This window comes from Cornus florida, unplaced genomic scaffold, assembly GCF_030987335.1.
Source record: "Cornus florida cultivar Cherokee Brave unplaced genomic scaffold, ASM3098733v1 CherokeeBrave_3.0.0_Hap2_Chr11, whole genome shotgun sequence".
NCBI classification, from domain to species: domain Eukaryota; kingdom Viridiplantae; phylum Streptophyta; class Magnoliopsida; order Cornales; family Cornaceae; genus Cornus; species Cornus florida.
This window is the reverse complement of record NW_026775581.1, coordinates 106922609-106942298: the sequence shown is the minus strand read 5'-3', so window position 1 is coordinate 106942298 and position 19690 is coordinate 106922609. Positions and strand designations below refer to the sequence as shown.

The following is a 19690-nucleotide window of genomic DNA, read 5'->3' as shown; positions in this document are numbered from 1 at the left end:
TTTTTAGGATCAAAACATATTTGTCAAAAACCCTAATAATCAATAATGCTAAGAATGTATTAGTATGAACCCTAATTTGGTGAGTGCAGAATTGATAGTTGAGTTTACTTTGGATTGGGTAACCCAACTAACTAACTTTTGAAAAATATGAACAAACTGAAATCGAAAATTACACTCTCATTTTTTCACGAAATTTGTGAACCTAAGTCCTATTGACCTAACAAATACTTGAAAAAAGATGTCTGAAATTTAAAATTTGCCATTGTCAAGGAAACCTGAAAGTGGCCACATATGAAGAAATATGAAGTTTCCAATTTTCCTATATGTTTACAATAAAGATGATTGCCTTCTACATTAAAGTGGAGTGCAAATTGTGAATGTGGGCATCCAAATAGGCTAAAAAAGTGAATGTTTTAGAAAATATTATTTTTGCCTAGGCTTGTTTTAGGGCCATCCTTTGGCTAGCTTGAGCTCTGTGCTAAATTATTTTAGCTTTCAGATATGGGCCTCATATTGGCCTCACTGGCAAGTTTGCCTGAATTTCATGGTTTGCCAACTGGCAAGTTTGCCTGAATTTCAAAGTTCACCAACTGGCTTCAGACCATGTTGGAGCATAGGCTTCATGTGCAACCTCCATTACTATATGAAGCGCTGAATTTGAGAGCAAGGATTCTCCGTATTTTCAAGTTTAGAAACATTTTCGAAAATTTTAATTGTTATGCTCTTTTATGTTGATATGCTTTTGTAGTAATATGTTTTGTAAAGTAATATGTTTTGTGGTTTGATACGAACAATTGTTGGTTTGATGATGTTGCTGTATCTTTTCAGGGAGCATCTGACTCATGGAACTTGCCTGTGGCTTTTATAAGCGTCATCATTCTTCCAATTGTAGAAAATGCTAGTGCAATCATGTTTTCCATGAAGGACAAGCTCGTGAGTGCTTGAAAGTCAGAACTGCTATTTCTTGCTTGTGTAATTGTGTTGAGTCAGTTAATTTACCTGTCTTCTTCTATAGGACATCACAATAGGAGTTGCGATAGGATCATCTACACGTATATTAATGTTTGTGGTAAGACTTGGAAATTTAATTCAATTCTTGATGCTAATTTTTGATGTTTGAAAAGGTCATGTTGCCACATTTTCTTTGAATTGTTTCCCCAAATTCTCTCTAGTTTAATGTTTAATTTAGTTTTTTGCGGGCAGGTATACAGTGATTCTCCATCACTTCTGTTACAGTTAGATAGCAACATTTCTGCATTTTGCTTAAGGTTAGTGGGTTAAGAATTTTGTGGGGTTGATAAATGCAGATTCCCTTCTGTGTGGTTGTTGGTTGGATTACGGGAGAAGCATTGGATTTGAACTTTCACCTCTTTGAGACAGCTACACTCTTTATCACAGTGTTAGTGGTGGCATTTATGCTGCAGGTTTGTTATCTATTTAATTAAATACATACCTGAATATGTATCCTGTTGCTTATATCCAGCTCTTATAAAACTCATCATATGCGTACCACCATGTGCATATTTCAGAGAGCTTAAACTATTTAAGGGAAGACAAAACTTACGTTGGTTGATATTGTAAATAAAGATAGGGTTGCATTATTGGGTAGAGCAGATTGGTGAACATGATTTATGTAGCTATTAATTGATAGTTGGGACGGGACTTTCTAGAGTTGAGTTGAAAATTGAAACAGCTTTTGGTTACTACGGTAAAAATATATACATAATGAAATGGCATTCCTGATGCTATATTTATAAATTTGCTGGACGAATATGACAGGCAAAGAAATCTATACTATACCGAATGGCTGCAGGTGGAACGTTAAGAAGCCTTCTTGGTTCAACATGTTTTATTTTAGGTTGTTCTAGTTGATACATTATTCAAAGTTCAAGCCATATTTATTGAGCTTCATTCGTGGTATAGTTTTTAACATTAAAGTAGACAAGTAAATTTAACAAGTGAACGTTGCTATAGCATGTAGTGTTGTGATACTTTAGCTGTGAAGTAATTTGGTTGTTTTTCCTTTTAAGGTTACTTTTGTTACTTTTAACTAAGATTTGAGATTAATTTGATTTTTAAGTATAAAATTTATTTTAATTACGATTTCCTAGTCTCGAGGGCTTGTAAGAAGTTTTTTGGAGTTTGTTGATGTTGAATTGATAATTTCAAGCAAGACTGTGATTGGTGTTTCTTTTATAATAGAGATTTCCTGCTTTCTTTGTACTTAAAACTACACAGAAAACCTTGGAAACAACCCCGTAAGCCCTTGTTCTCTGTCCAAAACCATATTCAATCAATTCTCAACTAAATCTAGGTAGCTTGGGTGTACCCGAATTTCAGTATGCAGTTTACATTTTTTTTTTTTTTTTTTCCCTGAATGGATATGCAGTTTACATAAACCTGAGACAACTGCTGCTTTTGACCTAAGCTTTTTGGAAACACTGTTTGGCATAGTGTGTCTACAAATGCCAAACTGTTAAGAAGGACCCAATCTTGAGTGGAATAAAATACTGCAACTTCTGTCTTTTTCAATAAAATCATCATGCAGTAATAAACAAAGCCCAAAGTGATACCTGCTCTCCTTTAACTTCGATGTGTTCTTGTAGTTCCCTGCACAAAACTTCATGTGAGTTGAAAGTGTAGGTAGACCAGTATGTCCCTGATTATCTAGACGCAGCATGCATAAAATGTTGCTTTTCAGTATATGACTTAATGTTCACTTTTTGCAGGAAGGGACGTCAAACTATTTCAAAGGTTTGATGCTTATTCTGTGCTATCTCATTGTTGCTGCCAGTTTCTTTGTACATGTTGACCATTCAGATGGTGAGTCTCAACAAACTTAGTTTTGACACATCGAAAAATATGGAACTTTTATTTACAACTATACTGTTTACATTTTGTGTAATTGCTTTTCTACTTAAAAGTCATTTGGGGGAAAAAGACAATTATTGGATTCACAAACTATTTCATTCGGATGAGGAATGCCATCATCACATGTCTTTTAAAGGGTCAACAATAGTACCAAAGAGCTAGGAAAACAAAATTTGTTTATCCAACCTCCATGGATTGACTATGAGATTTCTGTGACAACCTTGAATTACTTAATCTGAAGCTATGAGATTTTAAGGTTAAAGAAGAAAAGACATTCACTGCCGTGAGAGATGAGGCAATTTCATGTACATTAGAAACTTATCCCCATGGAAGGATAATTGAACCACTTCTGACCAGAGTCGAATAACTTTTAAATAGAGTGTATTATTTTCTGACACAAAGTTTTGTCCATTTCTTTGGTGAACTAAATATTTGAACACCTAATCAAAAACATTACAAATCTTGAAAGAGAACTTGTAAGCTTCGTTGACACCCTAGTCCACCCCTTTTTCTCCATTTCCAGCGAAACACATGAAATCATTTCTTATGGCTTTAAGAAAACTGGGAAAAAAACAACACAATCTTCAGCTTAGATTTTGAATTTAAAAACAACAGAATTGAAGTAAAATATAAAAACAGAACTCTGTTCAGCCCTAAACTTTGCAACCATAATAATTCATCATATGTGCATATAAAAAATCTTTATTCAATAACAGTTGTGAAGAGGACCAAACAACCAATATGGGCCATGTACTATTCATTTCCTATTGGATTGGAAGTTGGAACAGACCATTTCCTATTGGAGTAGCAGTGTTCTCTTTCTGCATTATCTATGCTTGTATTTTGGGTTAAATTCTACTGTGTGTTTGTGCACACATTGTAAGAGTGGATTTAAAACCAACCTCTGCAGGTAGTCTATCTAAAATTAGGCAAATGACTCTCTCCATCATGACAAAGTTAAACATGAAAAAAGGCAAAGTCAGCATATATTCTCTCACACTTCTATAGAGATTTTGTATCCATTGTGGATCTGTGATAGAAACATTTCATCTTTTTCTTTCCGTGGAAAGACATAAAGTAGAACAAACAAAATGCTAGCTAGCAGCGACAAATATTGTTATACTGACATAATAAAATCAACCCAGATTGACCTGGTGATTGTGATTCTGTGAACCGAATATAAAAAACGGACTATTACGTGTATTTTGAATTTGCAAATCATTCAAGAGTCTAAAATAATTAGCACGTGTACTGCATAAATTTAACCACAACAACATTTAATTTACTGCAATGTTTTAACATAGAATACAAATAATAATATCATTTCATCTTTATCACACACTTTAAAAAATATAATTTTTTATTTGGCTCTGCAATTCACTTTTGTGAAAGCATGTTTATTAACTTTTCCTTCTAATTAAAAAAGTTGAGGAAGAAGTGAATGACTATCACTATACAAATTGATACCAAATAATTTTATTAATTAATAAATCTAATGCATTGTCATCCATTATTTTAAAATTGTATTTATCAACCTATTGATTTTAGGGGAAAACAAACCTATTGATTTTATTTTACTTCATAATCTCGGATCAAGTTTTTATGATGCACAACTTCTTAGGCTGAAAAGTAATTCTATTAAATTTCTGAGGATTCCATTCTAGCTTAATATATGCTATTATATCTGGTGTATATTTATCAATTTATGTACGTAGTATATTGTTTTTATTTTTGTAGACCAATTTTCGAATCGAGTTCCAAAGATATATTGAGGTGAGGTAGTGTTGGATCTTTTAGTAAGGGCCGGCCTGTTCGAAATTTGGTAAAAGCCCAAACCCAACTCGGGTCAAGCCGACCATAACTGATCAATATAGTGAATATATTTGGATACTCCAAACCATCCAAATTATGGTGGGACAGTTGAAAACAAAATTGCGGTGTCCAAAAATTCATAATGTTGGCCCATGAAAAGGACTCGGCAGTATACATAGTAATAAGTCCATGATAAAACAACCAATCATTATCTGGATTTCAATTTGATAAGGTTATTCCAAATTCATCAGCTCAATTTCAATAAATTGTCGGATATTTGCAAAGCAATGAAACAAAACCCATGTCGGCAACCACGTGGTGAATGCATCTTAAAAGGGTCTTGACCCATCCCAAACAGGATTGCGAAATGAGGATTTAAACGTTAGTTTGATTGATGAAGAGTGTAAAAAAATCCGGGGAAAAAAATAAAAATAAAGGAGTATGTAAAATATTATTGTTTTAAATTGATCCAGGACTCATCTTTAAAAAAAAAATTAAATGGAAGGGAGAGAAGATGGATGTGACATTTAGGGAAGCGATTGTGTGGTATTTTTTATTTTTTTATTATTATTAATTTTTTTTTGGATCGAATAGAAGAGAAAAGAATAAATTTATGATTTACTATATTCGTATAGAGTTTTAATTATTTTTACCATTATATTGAATAATATTTATAATATAATAATTTATAGAGGATATTTATAGAATTTAAAACTTATGTAACTTAGAATATTGTTTAATTTAATTATATTTATTTTATTTTTTATATCATTGTAAAGGCATAGAGCAAAACAAAAAAAAAAATTGAAAAATAAGTTCCAAATTTGTTGAGAACATAGTCAAAGCTCAAGAACGAAAATCACCAAAGGAGAAAAGTAACAATAAGAGTGACCTAAAGGCCTGGCTATCACAACTTTAAAAGTTACATTCACAAGACGCCTCCAACAGAGAAAAAACCACCCAAACCTGCACAAAATCAAATCAAGTGGAAAAGATCGGACCAAGTCAAAAACAACAAAAAATGACATACACCATATATCTAGCCAAAGAAAAAAATAGTAAATCCACCCATTTTAGCCGGAAAACAGATCAGGGAGAAAATTTGAGGGGAAGGAGTGTGTTGCATAGATAAAGAGTAAAGAGAAAATTATTGAAACGCATATTAAAATTGAGAGGAAGAAGGGATGTTGAGTTTGGAAGGAAAAAAGAAAGATATGTGGATAAAAAATAAAAAAAAAAGGAACGAATTTTCTTGTTATGTATGAAAATAAAGAAGAATATGAATACATCATCCTTCCTTTACAAAGTTCAGTTTTATATATAATAATATTTAATTGGATGCTACATATTTTTAGGAATGATATTGCTTAAAACTACAAAACACCAAACCTTTCTTTAAGAATGCAATATATTTTTGTTTATTGGTGTATTTTAACACTCTTTAGAAATGGTACTGCTTAAAAATACAAAAATCTTAAACCTTTCTTTAAGGATGCAATCTATTTTTAGCATATTTAATTATTATTTCTTTACTAATGATTCATTTGACTTGTATTATATTTTTTAAATTTTATATTATATTCTCAGCTATATATTGTATGAATTTTAATTTATTCAACCCTTAACTATATTATTATTAATTTAACAAAAAATGTTACTACTATATTTTTTTTTAATAAAAAACAATAATTAGATTTTATAAATAGATCATTATTTGTGTTTGATGATCTTAAAAATTAATAAAATATATAAAAATATATAAAAAAATTATTTTTTATTGATTTGTGTGGAAAAAGGTAGCAGATATATGTATCTTTCCTTTCTTTTTGGAATACAAACGAGCTAGAGATTATTATTATTATTTTATAATCAATTCTTTGTATATTTGGTTGATATTTATTGCCACCAGGCCCACCACACATGACACATGTACATAAATTTAGTATTATAATTTAAATATTTACTTAGACGGGCAAATCGCAGGCCACGCTGCTCCCACACTCAAATACTTCTCGTGTCTTAAGCTTCCATAAAATGTAAGAAATACATCAACCCCAAATCTAGGTACGGATCAACTCGAATATTCAAAATATATATTTTTGTCAAGTAAGAAGCGCAGCTTCCCGGAACCTTCTTCGTCTTGCTCATGCCGCCCACTTTGAATCCTTTCTTTCTCTCTCTCTCCGTCTTCTTCTTCTTCAACGGAAGAGGCTAACCCTAACCTGTAGGTCTGTAACCCCTCGTTATTAACGAGAAGGAGGACTCAGTCACCCCTCAAGAGGTGGTCGGACTGCTGCTTATCTTTGTGTCTCCGTTTTTATCTATTCAACTAACCTCTCTCGCTCTATATCTATATGCACACATATTTGTATAGATCTTGTAGATTTGTTACTCAAATTCAATCATATAGTCCTCTTTTGGTTTCTATACTTCTGCTTTAACCAAATCGGTGAAATCATTTCCATGTGGAACCTTTTCAGATCAAATCAATTAGTCACACAGGTAAGTTACACAATTCGCTATAATTCATATATAATTTGCCTAGTTCATTGATCTATTTTACAATAAGATTTTCTTGGTCTCTTGGATGTGTAACCTGCAAGTTCTATGCTAAACTCGTATACTATAGGTTGCTCGAGTTATCTCCCTGTTTGAGTTTGTTGTGGTCTGATCTGATGCTTACTGAGTTAACCCAGTTAGGTGTTGTGGGATGGCTAGCATGTATACCAGTTTTTCGGTGACAATATGGTAACCAATATTTAAGCTTGAAGCTATTGGAATTTGAATGTATACCACAAAATGTAGCAACTCATATTATTTATAAAGGACGATTTTGGTGAAATGGAACTTGGATGCCAGTGTCATTGTGCTCAGTTATGTTGTGTGTGGTGCACAAATGCATTATTTATAAAGGACTATTTTGGTGGAACGGAATTTGGATGCCAGTGTCATCGTGCTCAGTTATGTTGTTTGTCATCGACAAATGCATGAAATAAATAAAGAATCAAGCAAAAACAATCAAACAATCAAACACACACACACACACATGCACGCATAACATATGATTTACGTGGTTTGATGGCATGCCTAATTGCACATGTTCATGGAGAAGAGGGAGATCAACAATCAACTACTCAAACATATTAAGGTGTTACAGAACCAGTAATGCACTCTACCCACAGCTCTTTGCCCTATTAAAAACTGTCTCAACTCTCTTAGGCTCTCTTTAATTTTTCTTTCACCATCAGAAGCTGTTTATAACAAATATAAGTAGATTTGGGATAGAAAGCAACATCTTGCACCGACTTTGAAGGAATTCATCAGTTAATATGGAGTATAAAAGGACAGTGCTTGATTGGTCGATCCCTCCTTTGATTGGTTGAGTACTTATCAGTGCTGCCATGATCTTTGGTTATTTGCTTTGACCTGTCCATGACTTTCTGGATGATCCTTGATCAATCGGGGATTATGCTGATTGAAAAGTTTCCGACGGAAAACATCTCTGCACTCGAGAAGATCCTTTTAGGGCATTTAATTGCTCAAAAACCAAATATAATACATTTCAGAATTGTCTTCACATTGTCTTTCTCAGTCTCTTTGTTATGGAAACATGATGACTTTTCACACTCACCACCAAGGCAGAAGAGATCATATTTTCAAAACCATACTCTTCCGAGTCCTTTGCGACCATTTTCTCAGATATATTTATATATTTTTCTTCACAATTGAATAATGTTGTTCTTGGTATTGCTTTGAGTCATTTTGAAATATATTCTGTCGTTATCTCTTGTAGGTGGTTGCTACACATTTAGCCCCACTAAATGTTTTGACCATCCCTCAATCCATCTGATGGTTCCTCGATTTGTCCTCATATCATTAGACATGCAGTCTTCATCAAAGCCTATATCATAGCTGATGGCGTTCTTCTTTGCAGCTGTATCCAAAAGCCTATACCTTTTCACCCTTTAAGTCCGAGAAGTATACACGTTTCTTGGATTTGCATAAACTTTTTTACAGTTCACTACTTTGCATGGCCCAGAACCAGTAACATTCTGGAAATAGAATGGTCAATCAAATTTCCTATCCAAACCTTTTATGGAATCTAACAATTGTTGTAGATGGAGATGCGCTTATGTTGAATCATGTTATTCTAGCTACCTTGGCCCAGAAGTTCTTCAGTTTCCTTGCGTGTAGCCTTATGTCCTCTTGCTCTTTCCAACAAAGTTATGATGTAGGTTCTCGAAGTCGTCAAGTGGCGTGTGATACCTTCCTTCTTGTAGAACTCCTTGAACCCTGTTTTCCTTTATTCCACGCCTTTATCTGTATGGTACTCCAATTTCCTGTTTGTACATTGCTTAATCTTGGCCTTCCATTATTTGTTTATTGGGCTCATACCTGTGCTTCGTGAAGTAAAACCAGCCTTCCTTGAGAAATCCTCAATAAGGTGATGAATTGCTTCACCTTGTGGAGATATTGGAGTTGGTCCCCAAACACAAAAATTGTACTTTGATGGTGTGAGACTGTGTCTTGAATCTATCCCTTCAACGCTTCCTATACACGCAGTGCTTTCAGTAATCTAGTATACATAATTTGGCACATTTTAACAATCTTCACATGTGAAGTTCCAACATGTCTTCTCTCATATATCCAAGATTCATATGCCACAGAACCATATCATATGTTCCAGATTCTATTGGGAATCATACAGTTGCACCACGTGTAATTGTATTCCCAACCAGCTTGTACATATTCATTCACTCGTACATATTCGTTCGCTTGTACATATTCATTCCATATTTTTTGGCCTTTCATGATAATCAAGGCCCTTTGTCAATCTTCATAGTTCCACTTATTGTTGATTAGCTTCGCTCAAGAGAGTCCATTGGTTCTATCGAAATCATGTTCTTCCTCAAATCAGGGACGTGTGAAATTATCATAAAAAATCCCGATCTTCACTGTACTAATTCAAATGACGTCGCATGTCGCACCATTACCCATTAGAACAATATCTCTGTTGCATGATTCATATTTATCAAATACATTTTATTTGAACACATGTAAAACACTTTTTATTTGAACACGTGACAAGTGCGACCAGTATCTAACCAACTTATACTTGGGGAGACCATAAGAAGATCTTCTTCACTCTCGCAGATCTTGTCAACCACATTTGCAAGTCTCTGCAATTGTTGGTCCTCTTCATCTCTCCCAGTTTTCTTTTTAGTGTTCGCCAATCCTTTCTCATATGGCTTTTTATTTTTATTTTTTGTATCATAGTATGATAATAACAATACTTCTTGATCTTTGCTTGAGATTTTGATCGAGAATGTCAAAATTCTTTCCTCTGCCTTACTCCTTCCAGAGCTTAATTCATTTTTTTCCGCAAGTCTATTTGCTTGGTACTCCTCATTTACTGGCGTCTTCCTCTTTTCACTTGTTAGAAGAGCTGTAGTAGCTTTTGCCAACCCAAAGGAAACCTTCCTAAGAAGCAGAGTGTTATAAACCCATCCTAAATAGAGGAACTCAGTATTATTTCTCGTACTGCTATTATCTGTCTTCAGTTCCGTAGGTAGTATTTTGTATAGCGATGAGCAAACACTTATGTGGTTCATATTTATATCTTAGGTCTTCAGTAGATTCTTTTGAGTGGCTCATGGTCTGAATAAAAGTTGTTTACCCCCCAAAAAAAAAATTAAAAAAAAAAAATAATAATATATTTCGGTAACTGTTTTAAATTTTGTTTTTGATTCCTTTGTAGAGTGAGTGCCATTCTTTTAGGATCGTTAAAATTATTTGCGGTAGCAATAATTTGAATTCAATTGATTGTTACTTTGACGTCCTAATTATCATCTCTGGTTGTAATGATACTCTTTGGTTTTATGATGAAGTACTCAACTGATTCAGTGATTTGATGTTAATAAATTTATCCTGTTAGAGTATCTATTATCCATGGTTGAGGTCCTCATTATTTTTGAATGTAGGCTCTTGATGTGATGCGAGGGATTATAATTTAGAAAGTGCCAATAACTTCTATGTAGAACTTGGGTGCTTTATACTACTACTATGGCTGATCAGTGAGATTACCTGTACATGCAGATGGGACCTACAGAGGTGAATAGAGACCTTGGTTCTGATGAGGAGATGCCTCTTAGCTCATCAAAGACCTCGAATAAAATGCATCCCTTTGATTTTGAGACATCTCATATTGGGTTGCATGCAAATATGTCCAACTCGTGGCTCTTTAAGAAGATGAGGGACAACAGATCTCTCAGGAGTATATACATTGTCTTAATTAAAGCAAAGATTAATATGTTGCTACCTTTTGGGCCGTTGGCGATATTGCTGCACTATATTACCGGAAAACATGTAAGACGCTTCCTCTCCCAGTCACCATTTCTCCATTTACATTAAATTACGATAAGGATGTTTGGAGAATGGAAAGAGTACAGGGGACGGTTTCATTGACTTAATTTTGCATTCCATTGAATTTTCTTTGAACCTATATTAATGACCTCCTGAAATAATGTATGATTATGTGGCAATTGGTTTGATGTTCAAACATCGTATCACGTAACTTTCATGCCTCATTATGATGCCTCTATTCTTGGATTTTAATTATTTGAATGCTACTTCTCACATCGTAGGGATGGGTCTTCTTCTTCAGCTTAGTGGGCATTACACCTTTAGCAGAGCGGCTGGGTTATGCAACTGAGTAAGTATTGGCATTTCAAATTAAAATGTGGCATTCCATTGGTGTTTTTTAGTCTCCATTTCTTTAGAACATACTAATACACTTGCTCACCTGCCACTCTGCTGCAGGCAGCTTGCATTTTATACAGGACCTACAGGTATATTTACTCTTTATTTTTTTAGTGAGAAACAGATGTTTGAAACTATAGGTCAAAACCATGCCTTTTATTGCATATTATTAGCATTTAATTACCTTGGAAATGAAATAAAAGATCAGTTCAAGTATGCTTAGAACTGTACATGCTAAATGCATAAAGAGCAGAGGTATTACTAAAAATTGAAATCTCTTGAATATCATGTGGGTGTAGGAAATATATGACATTGTCAACCGATAAAATGACATTCTCAAGTGTCCAACACTCTTTTTCTTCTCTCTTTAATTCATAACAAATAATATAGATGTATATATATAAATAGAGTACTAATATGTTATATAGAATAACAGTTTAACACTTTTTTTCACTGGATTTGATTTTTAGAATTAAGATTAAAAAGGTTCATTGGAATTTGAAGGGACAACTAATCATTTATTTTTTCAAACCACCTTTAATAACCTTAGAAAACAATTAAATAGTACCATAAATGGGAAGTTTTAGAAAAATTGAGGGGGTCCTATACAAAATCACCATTAATAACAATAAATTAGTACCATTAATAGCGTTTTTAGAAATTTTTGGGGGGGCCATGGTCCCCCTAGCCACCCCTCCGACCTTGGGTGGATTGCACTCGGGCCAAACATTTGCCATTATTTTACACAAATTAGCTACTTTTGGACTCAAATCCATAATTTTTCATGCTTGGCAGCCATGGTTTTTTTATCCTACCTAATAATTAATTGGACAGGTATAGTGTTCATTGTGTTGCTATTTGTTGGTTCGTCAAAGTTTTTTATTTTTTATTAACAAGTATCATTCATTCATAAATTATCAATGATTTGATAGTCAACTTTACATTTCAAGTATTTCAGTTAATGGAGGCGGAAAGATATTAATCATCGTTAGAAGAGCCCTTAACGTCGAATTAATTGGTTACATTTTTATAATCTATTTTGACCATGTCACTCAAGGGCTAGGTTGTCTGTAGTTTTTTTTTTATTTTTTTTTATAAATGGTCTTATTTGACTTTATTATATCTATATATGTTGTACATATAAACACACACACACACACATACAAGCTCATGCATAGACACTACCCTATATATATATGCATATATTTAGTGTGGGTTTTGTCTGTGCATGCCTGCTTGTGATGGACACACATCCGGTTAGATTGATAAATGAAACTTAGATTGCCGTGGAGAAAATATTCTTCTCATATTTCTATTCACCTGGACCTGTTTATCTGTATCAAGAAGACAGTTGAGACAGTTTTCTGGTTGTTTCTGCAGTTGGGGGCCTTCTAAATGCTACATTTGGAAATGCAACGGAAATGATAATTTCAATATATGCATTGAAGAATGGAATGATTAGGGTCGTTCAACAATCATTACTGGGCTCCATCTTGTCTAATATGCTATTAGTGCTTGGATGTGCTTTCTTTACTGGTGGGATCATTCATAGGCAGAAAGTTCAGGAATTCAATAAGGTATATTATCATAATCTGATCAAAACATCTTTCCTTGAAATACTATGTGGAGTGAGTTAATTTACATTCTCAACATATTGAGCAATAGAGTCAACATTGAGTTGGTTCTGCAAATGGCTGCATACAAATTTAGCTGTTCATGAACAGCTTAGACTCAATTCACTTATTGGCTTGCTCAGGCTTGTTCATTTGGCAAACAAGTTGTACATGATCCCTTCTCTCAAGCTCGTTAATGGGCAGAGCCTGAACAGTCTCAAGTTCAGCTCGCGTGGGCTCCTGAACGGGTGAGACTGTGGAGTTCAATAGCTTAGTTTTTTTTTTTTTTTTTTAATTTGACTTTGATATATATATATATATATATTTTGGATTACATTTTTCTTTTCATTCCAGTTTTATATTATTGATAGGCAGAACATTGAACAAATAAATTATGTCAAAATATTAGTTGCCTGCAACCACATAATAGGGTCCTCGGCTTATGAATTTGCAGGCTGACACTATAGCATTATGATTAGCCTTTCATCTTAACCACATAACTTTTTGACTTGTAACCTCTACTTTCATAATAAACCAACCAAGACACAAGTGGCCGGCAAATATCACCTAAAGAGCAATCTTACCTGTACGCAAGGCCAAGCTTGAATGGCCTTCAAGTTTGGCAAGTAGCTGCCATGTTGAGCGCGATAGAGTTTCTATTGTCTGTCTTGAGGTCAAGTTGAGTCTAATTGTTTTGGAGCCCTACTTAGGCATCAACATCTCCCCTCCCCTTTGTCCCCAAAAACGAAAAAAGAAAATGAAAAACTAATTCTGTTGACATGTTTCAAGACAGGCGGCTGCCGTCGTGAACTCAGGATTGTTGTTGATGGCTGTTATGGGTATATTATTTCCAGCTGTACTTCACTTCACACACACTGAAGTGCATGATGGGACATCAGAGGTATCTCTTTCAAGATTTAGCAGCTGTATAATGCTGGTGGCATATGCAAGCTACCTATTCTTTCAGCTTAAGAGTCAAAAACAACTTTATAATACTATCGACGAGGTGAGGCTCTTTGCTTTTTTCTGGGATGGAATGTTGTTTTCGCATTAGGTCTTTTTGCCTGATGTGCATGCACCTTATTGTCCTGATGATTAACCACTGGCATCCGTTGCAGCAAACAGACAATAATGTCGAAAATTCTGAGGAAGAAGAAGCTCCTGAGATTTCTCAGTGGGAAGCAATTGGGTGGCTTGCAGTTTTGACCATCTGGGTGTCTGTACTATCTGGATACCTCGTTGATGCTATACAGGTAAGATATCTCTCTCTCTCTCTCTCTCTCTCTGTCTCTCTCTGTCTCTGTCTGTTTGTCTGTCTGTCTATTGGTTTGACATGGTTTCGGGAAACAAGTAGTTTGGACTGTTTACAGTAATACAGTTACTTAAATAAGATTTGAACTTATTCTAAGCAATCTATTCTAAATGATGGCTAATGTTCTTGGTAATCAATGGCTCATTCTGGATAATGAATGTGTACCTTCAATGGCCATATAATTTGGATTGGAGCTGTTCTTATGAAATTTCTATGCTTCAGACAATGTTTAAACATAGTTCCGTGCACTTTTTTTTATTTTTTATAACTCAGCATTAATATTTTTGCATTTGGTAAAAAGTTTTACGAATAAATTCACTGAATTTATGTTACGTAATGCACAACCAATTTCTATAAGTTCTGTTTTATATTGTTAAAGAATGTACATTTGGTGAATGGATGTCTGCAACAATCTTAAATTTGTTTTGGTTACTTGAAGAAATTCAGGTATTTTTTTTTTTTTTTTTCCCTTCTCTTTTTCCTCTTAAGACTTTGGCATTGTTTTTAGATTACAAATTTCAGTGTGTTGATATTCTATTATATTACATTGAAAAAGAAACCTCATGTTTGAGAAACAAGCTTGGGAAACAGTTTGCAAATATACGCCCATGCATTTGGTGTCGGGATTAGATTATAACTAACAAAGTGGACGGTATATACATAGGGTGGGACGGGTCGTGATAATTGGATCAATCAAACTTGGGTTTGAGCAATCAAACCTAATCTAGTGAGGGTCCATTGATGTTTCGATCAATTGAACTCCCTCTAATTCTGTTTTTTAGGAATTTTGATTTAAAGCAACTTTGATTCATTTGAAACTCCTTTTTAGGATCAAAACATATTTGTCAAAAACCCTGATAATCAATAATGCTAAGAATGTATTAGTATGATCCCTAATTTGGTGAGTGCAGAATTGAGAGTTGAATTTACTTTGGATTGGGTAACCCAACTAACTAACTTTTGAAAAATATGAATAAACTGAAATCGAAAATTACACTCATTTTTTCACGAAATTTGTGAACCTAAGTCTTATTGACCTAACAAATACTTGAAAAAAGATGTCTGAAATTTAAAATTTGCCATTGTCAAGGAAACCTGAAAGTGGCCACATATGAAGAAATATGAAGTTTCCAATTTTCCTATATGTTTACAATAAAGATGATTGCCTTCTACATTAAAGTGGAGTGCAAATTGTGAATGTGGGCATCCAAATAGGCTAAAAAAGTGAATGTTTTAGAAAATATTATTTTTGCCTAGGCTTGTTTTAGGGCCATCCTTTGGCTAGCTTGAGCTCTGTGCTAAGTTATTTTAGCTTTCAGATATAGGCCTCATACTGGCCTCACTGGCAAGTTTGCCTGAATTTCATGGTTTGCCAATTGGCAAGTTTGCCTGAATTTCAAAGTTCACCAACTGGCTTCAGACCATGTTGGAGCATAGGCTTCATGTGCACACCTCCATTACTACATGAAGCGCCAAATTTGAGAGCAAGGATTCTCTGTATTTTCAAGTTCAGAAACATTTTCGAAAATTTTAATTGTTATGCTCTTTTATGTTGATATGCTTTAGAAGTAATATGATTTGTGGTTTTATACGAACAATTGTTGGTTTGATGATGTTGCTGTATCTTTTCAGGGAGCATCTGACTCATGGAACATGCCTGTGGCTTTTATAAGTGTCATCATTCTTCCAATTGTAGGGAATGCTGCAGAACATGCAAGTGCAATCATGTTTGCCATGAAGGACAAGCTTGTGAGTGCTTGAAAATCAGAACTGCTATTTCTTGCTTGTGTAATTGTGTTGAGTCAGTTAATTACCTGTCTTCTTCTATAGGACATCACAATAGGAGTTGCGATAGGATCATCTACACAGATATCAATGTTTGTGGTAAGACTTGGAGATTCAATTCAATCCTTGATGCTAATTTTTGATGTTTGAAAAGGTCATGTTGCCACATTTTCTTTGTTTCCCCAATTCTCTCTAGTTCTATGTTTAATTTAGTTTTTTGCGGGCAGGTATACTAGAATCCATCACTTCTGTTATAGTTAGATAGCAACATTTCTGCATTTGGCTTAAGGTTAGCGGGTTAAGAATTTTGTGGTGTTGATAAATGCAGATTCCCTTCTGTGTGGTGGTTGGTTGGATTATGGGAGAACGAATGGATTTGAACTTTCGGCTCTTTGAGACAGCTACACTCTTTATCACAGTGTTAGTGGTGGCATTTATGCTGCAGGTTTGTTATCTATTTAATTAAATACATACTTGAATATGTATCCTGTTGCTTATATCTAGCTCTTATAAAACTAATCATATGCGTACCACCAAGTGCATATTTCAGAGCTGTTTTCGTTTTCTATTTTTAATTTGTTACAGACTATAAAAGAAGAACAGTATCACAAGAGGCTTAAACTATTTAAGGGAAGACAAAACTTACGTTGGTTGATATTGTAAATAAAGATAGGGTTGCATTATTGGGTAGAGCAGATTGGTGAACATGATTTATGTAGCTATTATTAAATAGTTGGGACAAGACTTTCTAGAGTTGAGTTGAAAATTGAAACAGTGTTTGGTTACTGAGGTAAAAAGAGTAAACTATATAGTCTGTATATACACATAATGAAATGGCATTCCTGATGCCGTATTTATAAATTTGCTGGACTATATAGTCTGTATATACACAGATTGGTGAACATGATTTATGTAGCTATTATTAAATAGTTGGGACAAGACTTTCTAGAGTTGAGTTGAAAATTGAAACAGTGTTTGGTTACTGAGGTAAAAAGAGTAAACTATATAGTCTGTATATACACATAATGAAATGGCATTCCTGATGCCGTATTTATAAATTTGCTGGACTATATAGTCTGTATATACACAGATTGGTGAACATGATTTATGTAGCTATTATTAAATAGTTGGGACTAGACTTTCTAGAGTTGAGTTGAAAATTGAAACAGTGTTTGGTTACTGAGATAAAAAGAGTAAACTATATAGTCTGTATATACACATAATGAAATGGCATTCCTGATGCCGTATTTATAAATTTGCAAATTTGCTGGACGAATATGACAGGCTTAGAAATCTATACTATACCGCATGGCTGCAGGTGGAACATTAAGAAGCCTTCTTGGTTCAACATGATGTATTTTAAGTTGTTCTGGTTGATACATTATTCAAAGTTCAAGCCATATTTACTGAGCTTCATTCGTGGTATAGTTTTTAACATTAAAGTAGACAAGTTAACGTTGCTATAGCATGTAGTGTTGTGATATTTAGCTGTGAAGTAATTTGGTTATCTTTCATTTTAAGGTTACGTTTGTTACTTTTAACTAAGATTTGAGATTAATTTGATATTTAAGTTTAAAATTTATTTTAATTACGATTTCGTAGTCTAAAGGGCTTGTAATAAGTTTTTTGGAGTTGTTGATATGGAATTGATAATTTCAAGCAAGACTGTGATTGCTGTTTCTTTTGTCTTCTTCTCTTTTCTCTCTTCTACCTGTTCTTATTTTTTTCTTTTATCTATTCTTCAAATTCCTTTATAATAGAGATTTCCTGCTTTCTTTGTACTTAAAACTACACGGTAAACCATGGAAACAACCCCACAAACCCTTATTCTCTGTCTAAAACCATTTCAATCAATTCTCAACTAAACCTAGGTAGCTTGGGTGTACCCGAATTTCAGTATGCAGTTTACATTAACCTGAGACAACTGTGCTGCTTTTGACCTAAGCTTTTTGGGAACACTGTTTGCCATAGTGTGTCTACAAATGCCAAACTGTTAAGAGGGACCCAATCTTGAGTGGAATAACATACTGCAACTTCTGTCTTTTTCAATAAAGTTATCATGCAGTAATAAACAAAGCCCAAAGTGATACCTGCTCTTCTTTAACTTCGACGTGTTCTCGTAGTTCCCTGCACAAAACTTCATGTCAGTTGAAACTGTAGGTAGACCAGTATGTCCCTGGTTCTCTAGACGCAGCATGCATAAAATGTTGCTTTTCAGTATATGACTTAATGTTCACTTTTTCGATTCCTGCAGGAAGGGACATCAAACTATTTCAAAGGTTTGATGCTTATTCTATGCTATCTCATTGTTGCTGCCAGTTTCTTTGTACATGTTGACCTTGTAGAAGGTGAGTCTCAACAAACTTAGTTTTGACGCATCGAAAAATATGGAACTTGTATTTACAACTATACTATTTACATTTTGTATAATTGCTTTTCTACTAAAAAGTCATGATTGGTTAAATTGTTACCTTTCTGCCATCTCATTTATGTCTTGTTGGTAAAGTAATTTGGGGGAAAAAGACAAGGATTGGATTCACAAACTATTACGTACTAGCACCACGAAAGCAAGGAGAACCAATTCAGATTAGGAATGCCTTCATCTCGTCTTGTAAAGGGTCAACAATAGTACCAAAGAGCTAAGAAAACAATTTGTTTATCCAACCTCCATGGATTGACTAGAGGAAGTTGATGTTGTGAAAGTTGGCACCAGTTTTCTCTGACAACCTTGAATTACTTAATCTGAAGCTATGAGATTTTAAAGAAGAAAAGACATTCACTGCCATGAGAGATGAGGCAATTTCATGTGCATTAGAAACTTATCCCTATGGAAGTATAATTGAACCAGTTCTGACCAGAGTCGAATAACTTTTAAATAGAGTGTATTATTCTGTGACACAAAGTTTTGTCGATTTCGTTGGTGAACTAAATATTTGAACACCTAATCAAAACATTACAAATCTTGAAAGAGAACTTGTAAGCTTCATTGACACCCTAGTCCACCCCTCCTCCATTTGCAGCGAAACACATGAAATCATTTCTTATGGCTTAAAGAAAATCTTATTACTTGGAAAAAAAATCATCTTGAATATATTAGATTTTGAATTTAAAAACAACACAATCTTCAGCTTAGCAATTAATGTTCATTGCTACGGTATAGGGTCTGATGCAGATCACAACTGAATCCTGCGGGATGGAGATGGTATTGCAACACCCAGAAATATTTCCAGTTCCTGCACTGGAGACATGCGGCACTCGGTATATCTGAAGCTGTTTAAATATTCATTTGTGTTGTATGTTGCTTCTTAGATCACATAATGAGCAATTTCTTTGTTCTCCCAGCATTGTAAGTTGTCCAGACTTTTTTGATCTCTGGCTAAATGGAATCTTTCAATTTACAAATCAAGGAGAACTTGGATGTTTGTAATCTTTATTATTCTCATTCTTTTATGATAGTCTCCCCCATAAATTACTCCATACAATTGTTGTTTTGTAGCCTTGTTCACAATGTTCGATTTTGTGCAATTTGATCAACTTG

At 34.2% G+C, this 19690-nt stretch overlaps 2 protein-coding genes across 2 annotated transcripts in view; both read left to right on the top strand.

Annotated features, from left to right (window-relative positions):
• LOC132286551 (vacuolar cation/proton exchanger 2-like) overlaps nt 1-3028 on the top strand; it is a 38820-nt gene extending 35792 nt beyond the window's left edge. Inside the window, exons 8-11 of the mRNA XM_059788900.1 lie at nt 829-933; nt 1016-1069; nt 1308-1424; nt 2730-3028. Coding sequence (XP_059644883.1) covers nt 829-933; nt 1016-1069; nt 1308-1424; nt 2730-2843 — 390 coding nt within the window. The 3' untranslated portion in view covers nt 2844-3028. The remainder of the gene's footprint in view (nt 1-828; nt 934-1015; nt 1070-1307; nt 1425-2729) is intronic.
• Nucleotides 3029-6687: 3659 nt separating this feature from the next.
• Nucleotides 6688-19634, top strand: LOC132287059 (vacuolar cation/proton exchanger 3-like). The gene is made up of 12 exons (XM_059789533.1): nt 6688-7185; nt 10780-11049; nt 11328-11395; nt 11503-11531; nt 12823-13019; nt 13849-14061; nt 14174-14308; nt 16000-16116; nt 16198-16251; nt 16481-16597; nt 18407-18500; nt 19313-19634. Exons 1-12 carry the CDS (start codon nt 7147-7149, stop codon nt 19333-19335), a joined length of 1356 nt encoding a protein of 451 aa, XP_059645516.1. The 5' UTR covers nt 6688-7146; the 3' UTR covers nt 19336-19634.
• Nucleotides 19635-19690: the final 56 nt, after the last annotated feature.

Excerpts from the sequence above, each read along its gene's own strand:
- LOC132287059 (XM_059789533.1), top strand. The coding sequence starts at position 7,147 with ATGTGGAACCTTTTCAGATCAAATCAATTAGTCACACAG. Across the intron at positions 11,050-11,327 it reads ACTATATTACCGGAAAACAT|GGATGGGTCTTCTTCTTCAG; the intron begins GTAAGACGCTTC and ends CTCACATCGTAG. Across the intron at positions 16,117-16,197 it reads TTGCCATGAAGGACAAGCTT|GACATCACAATAGGAGTTGC; the intron begins GTGAGTGCTTGA and ends CTTCTTCTATAG.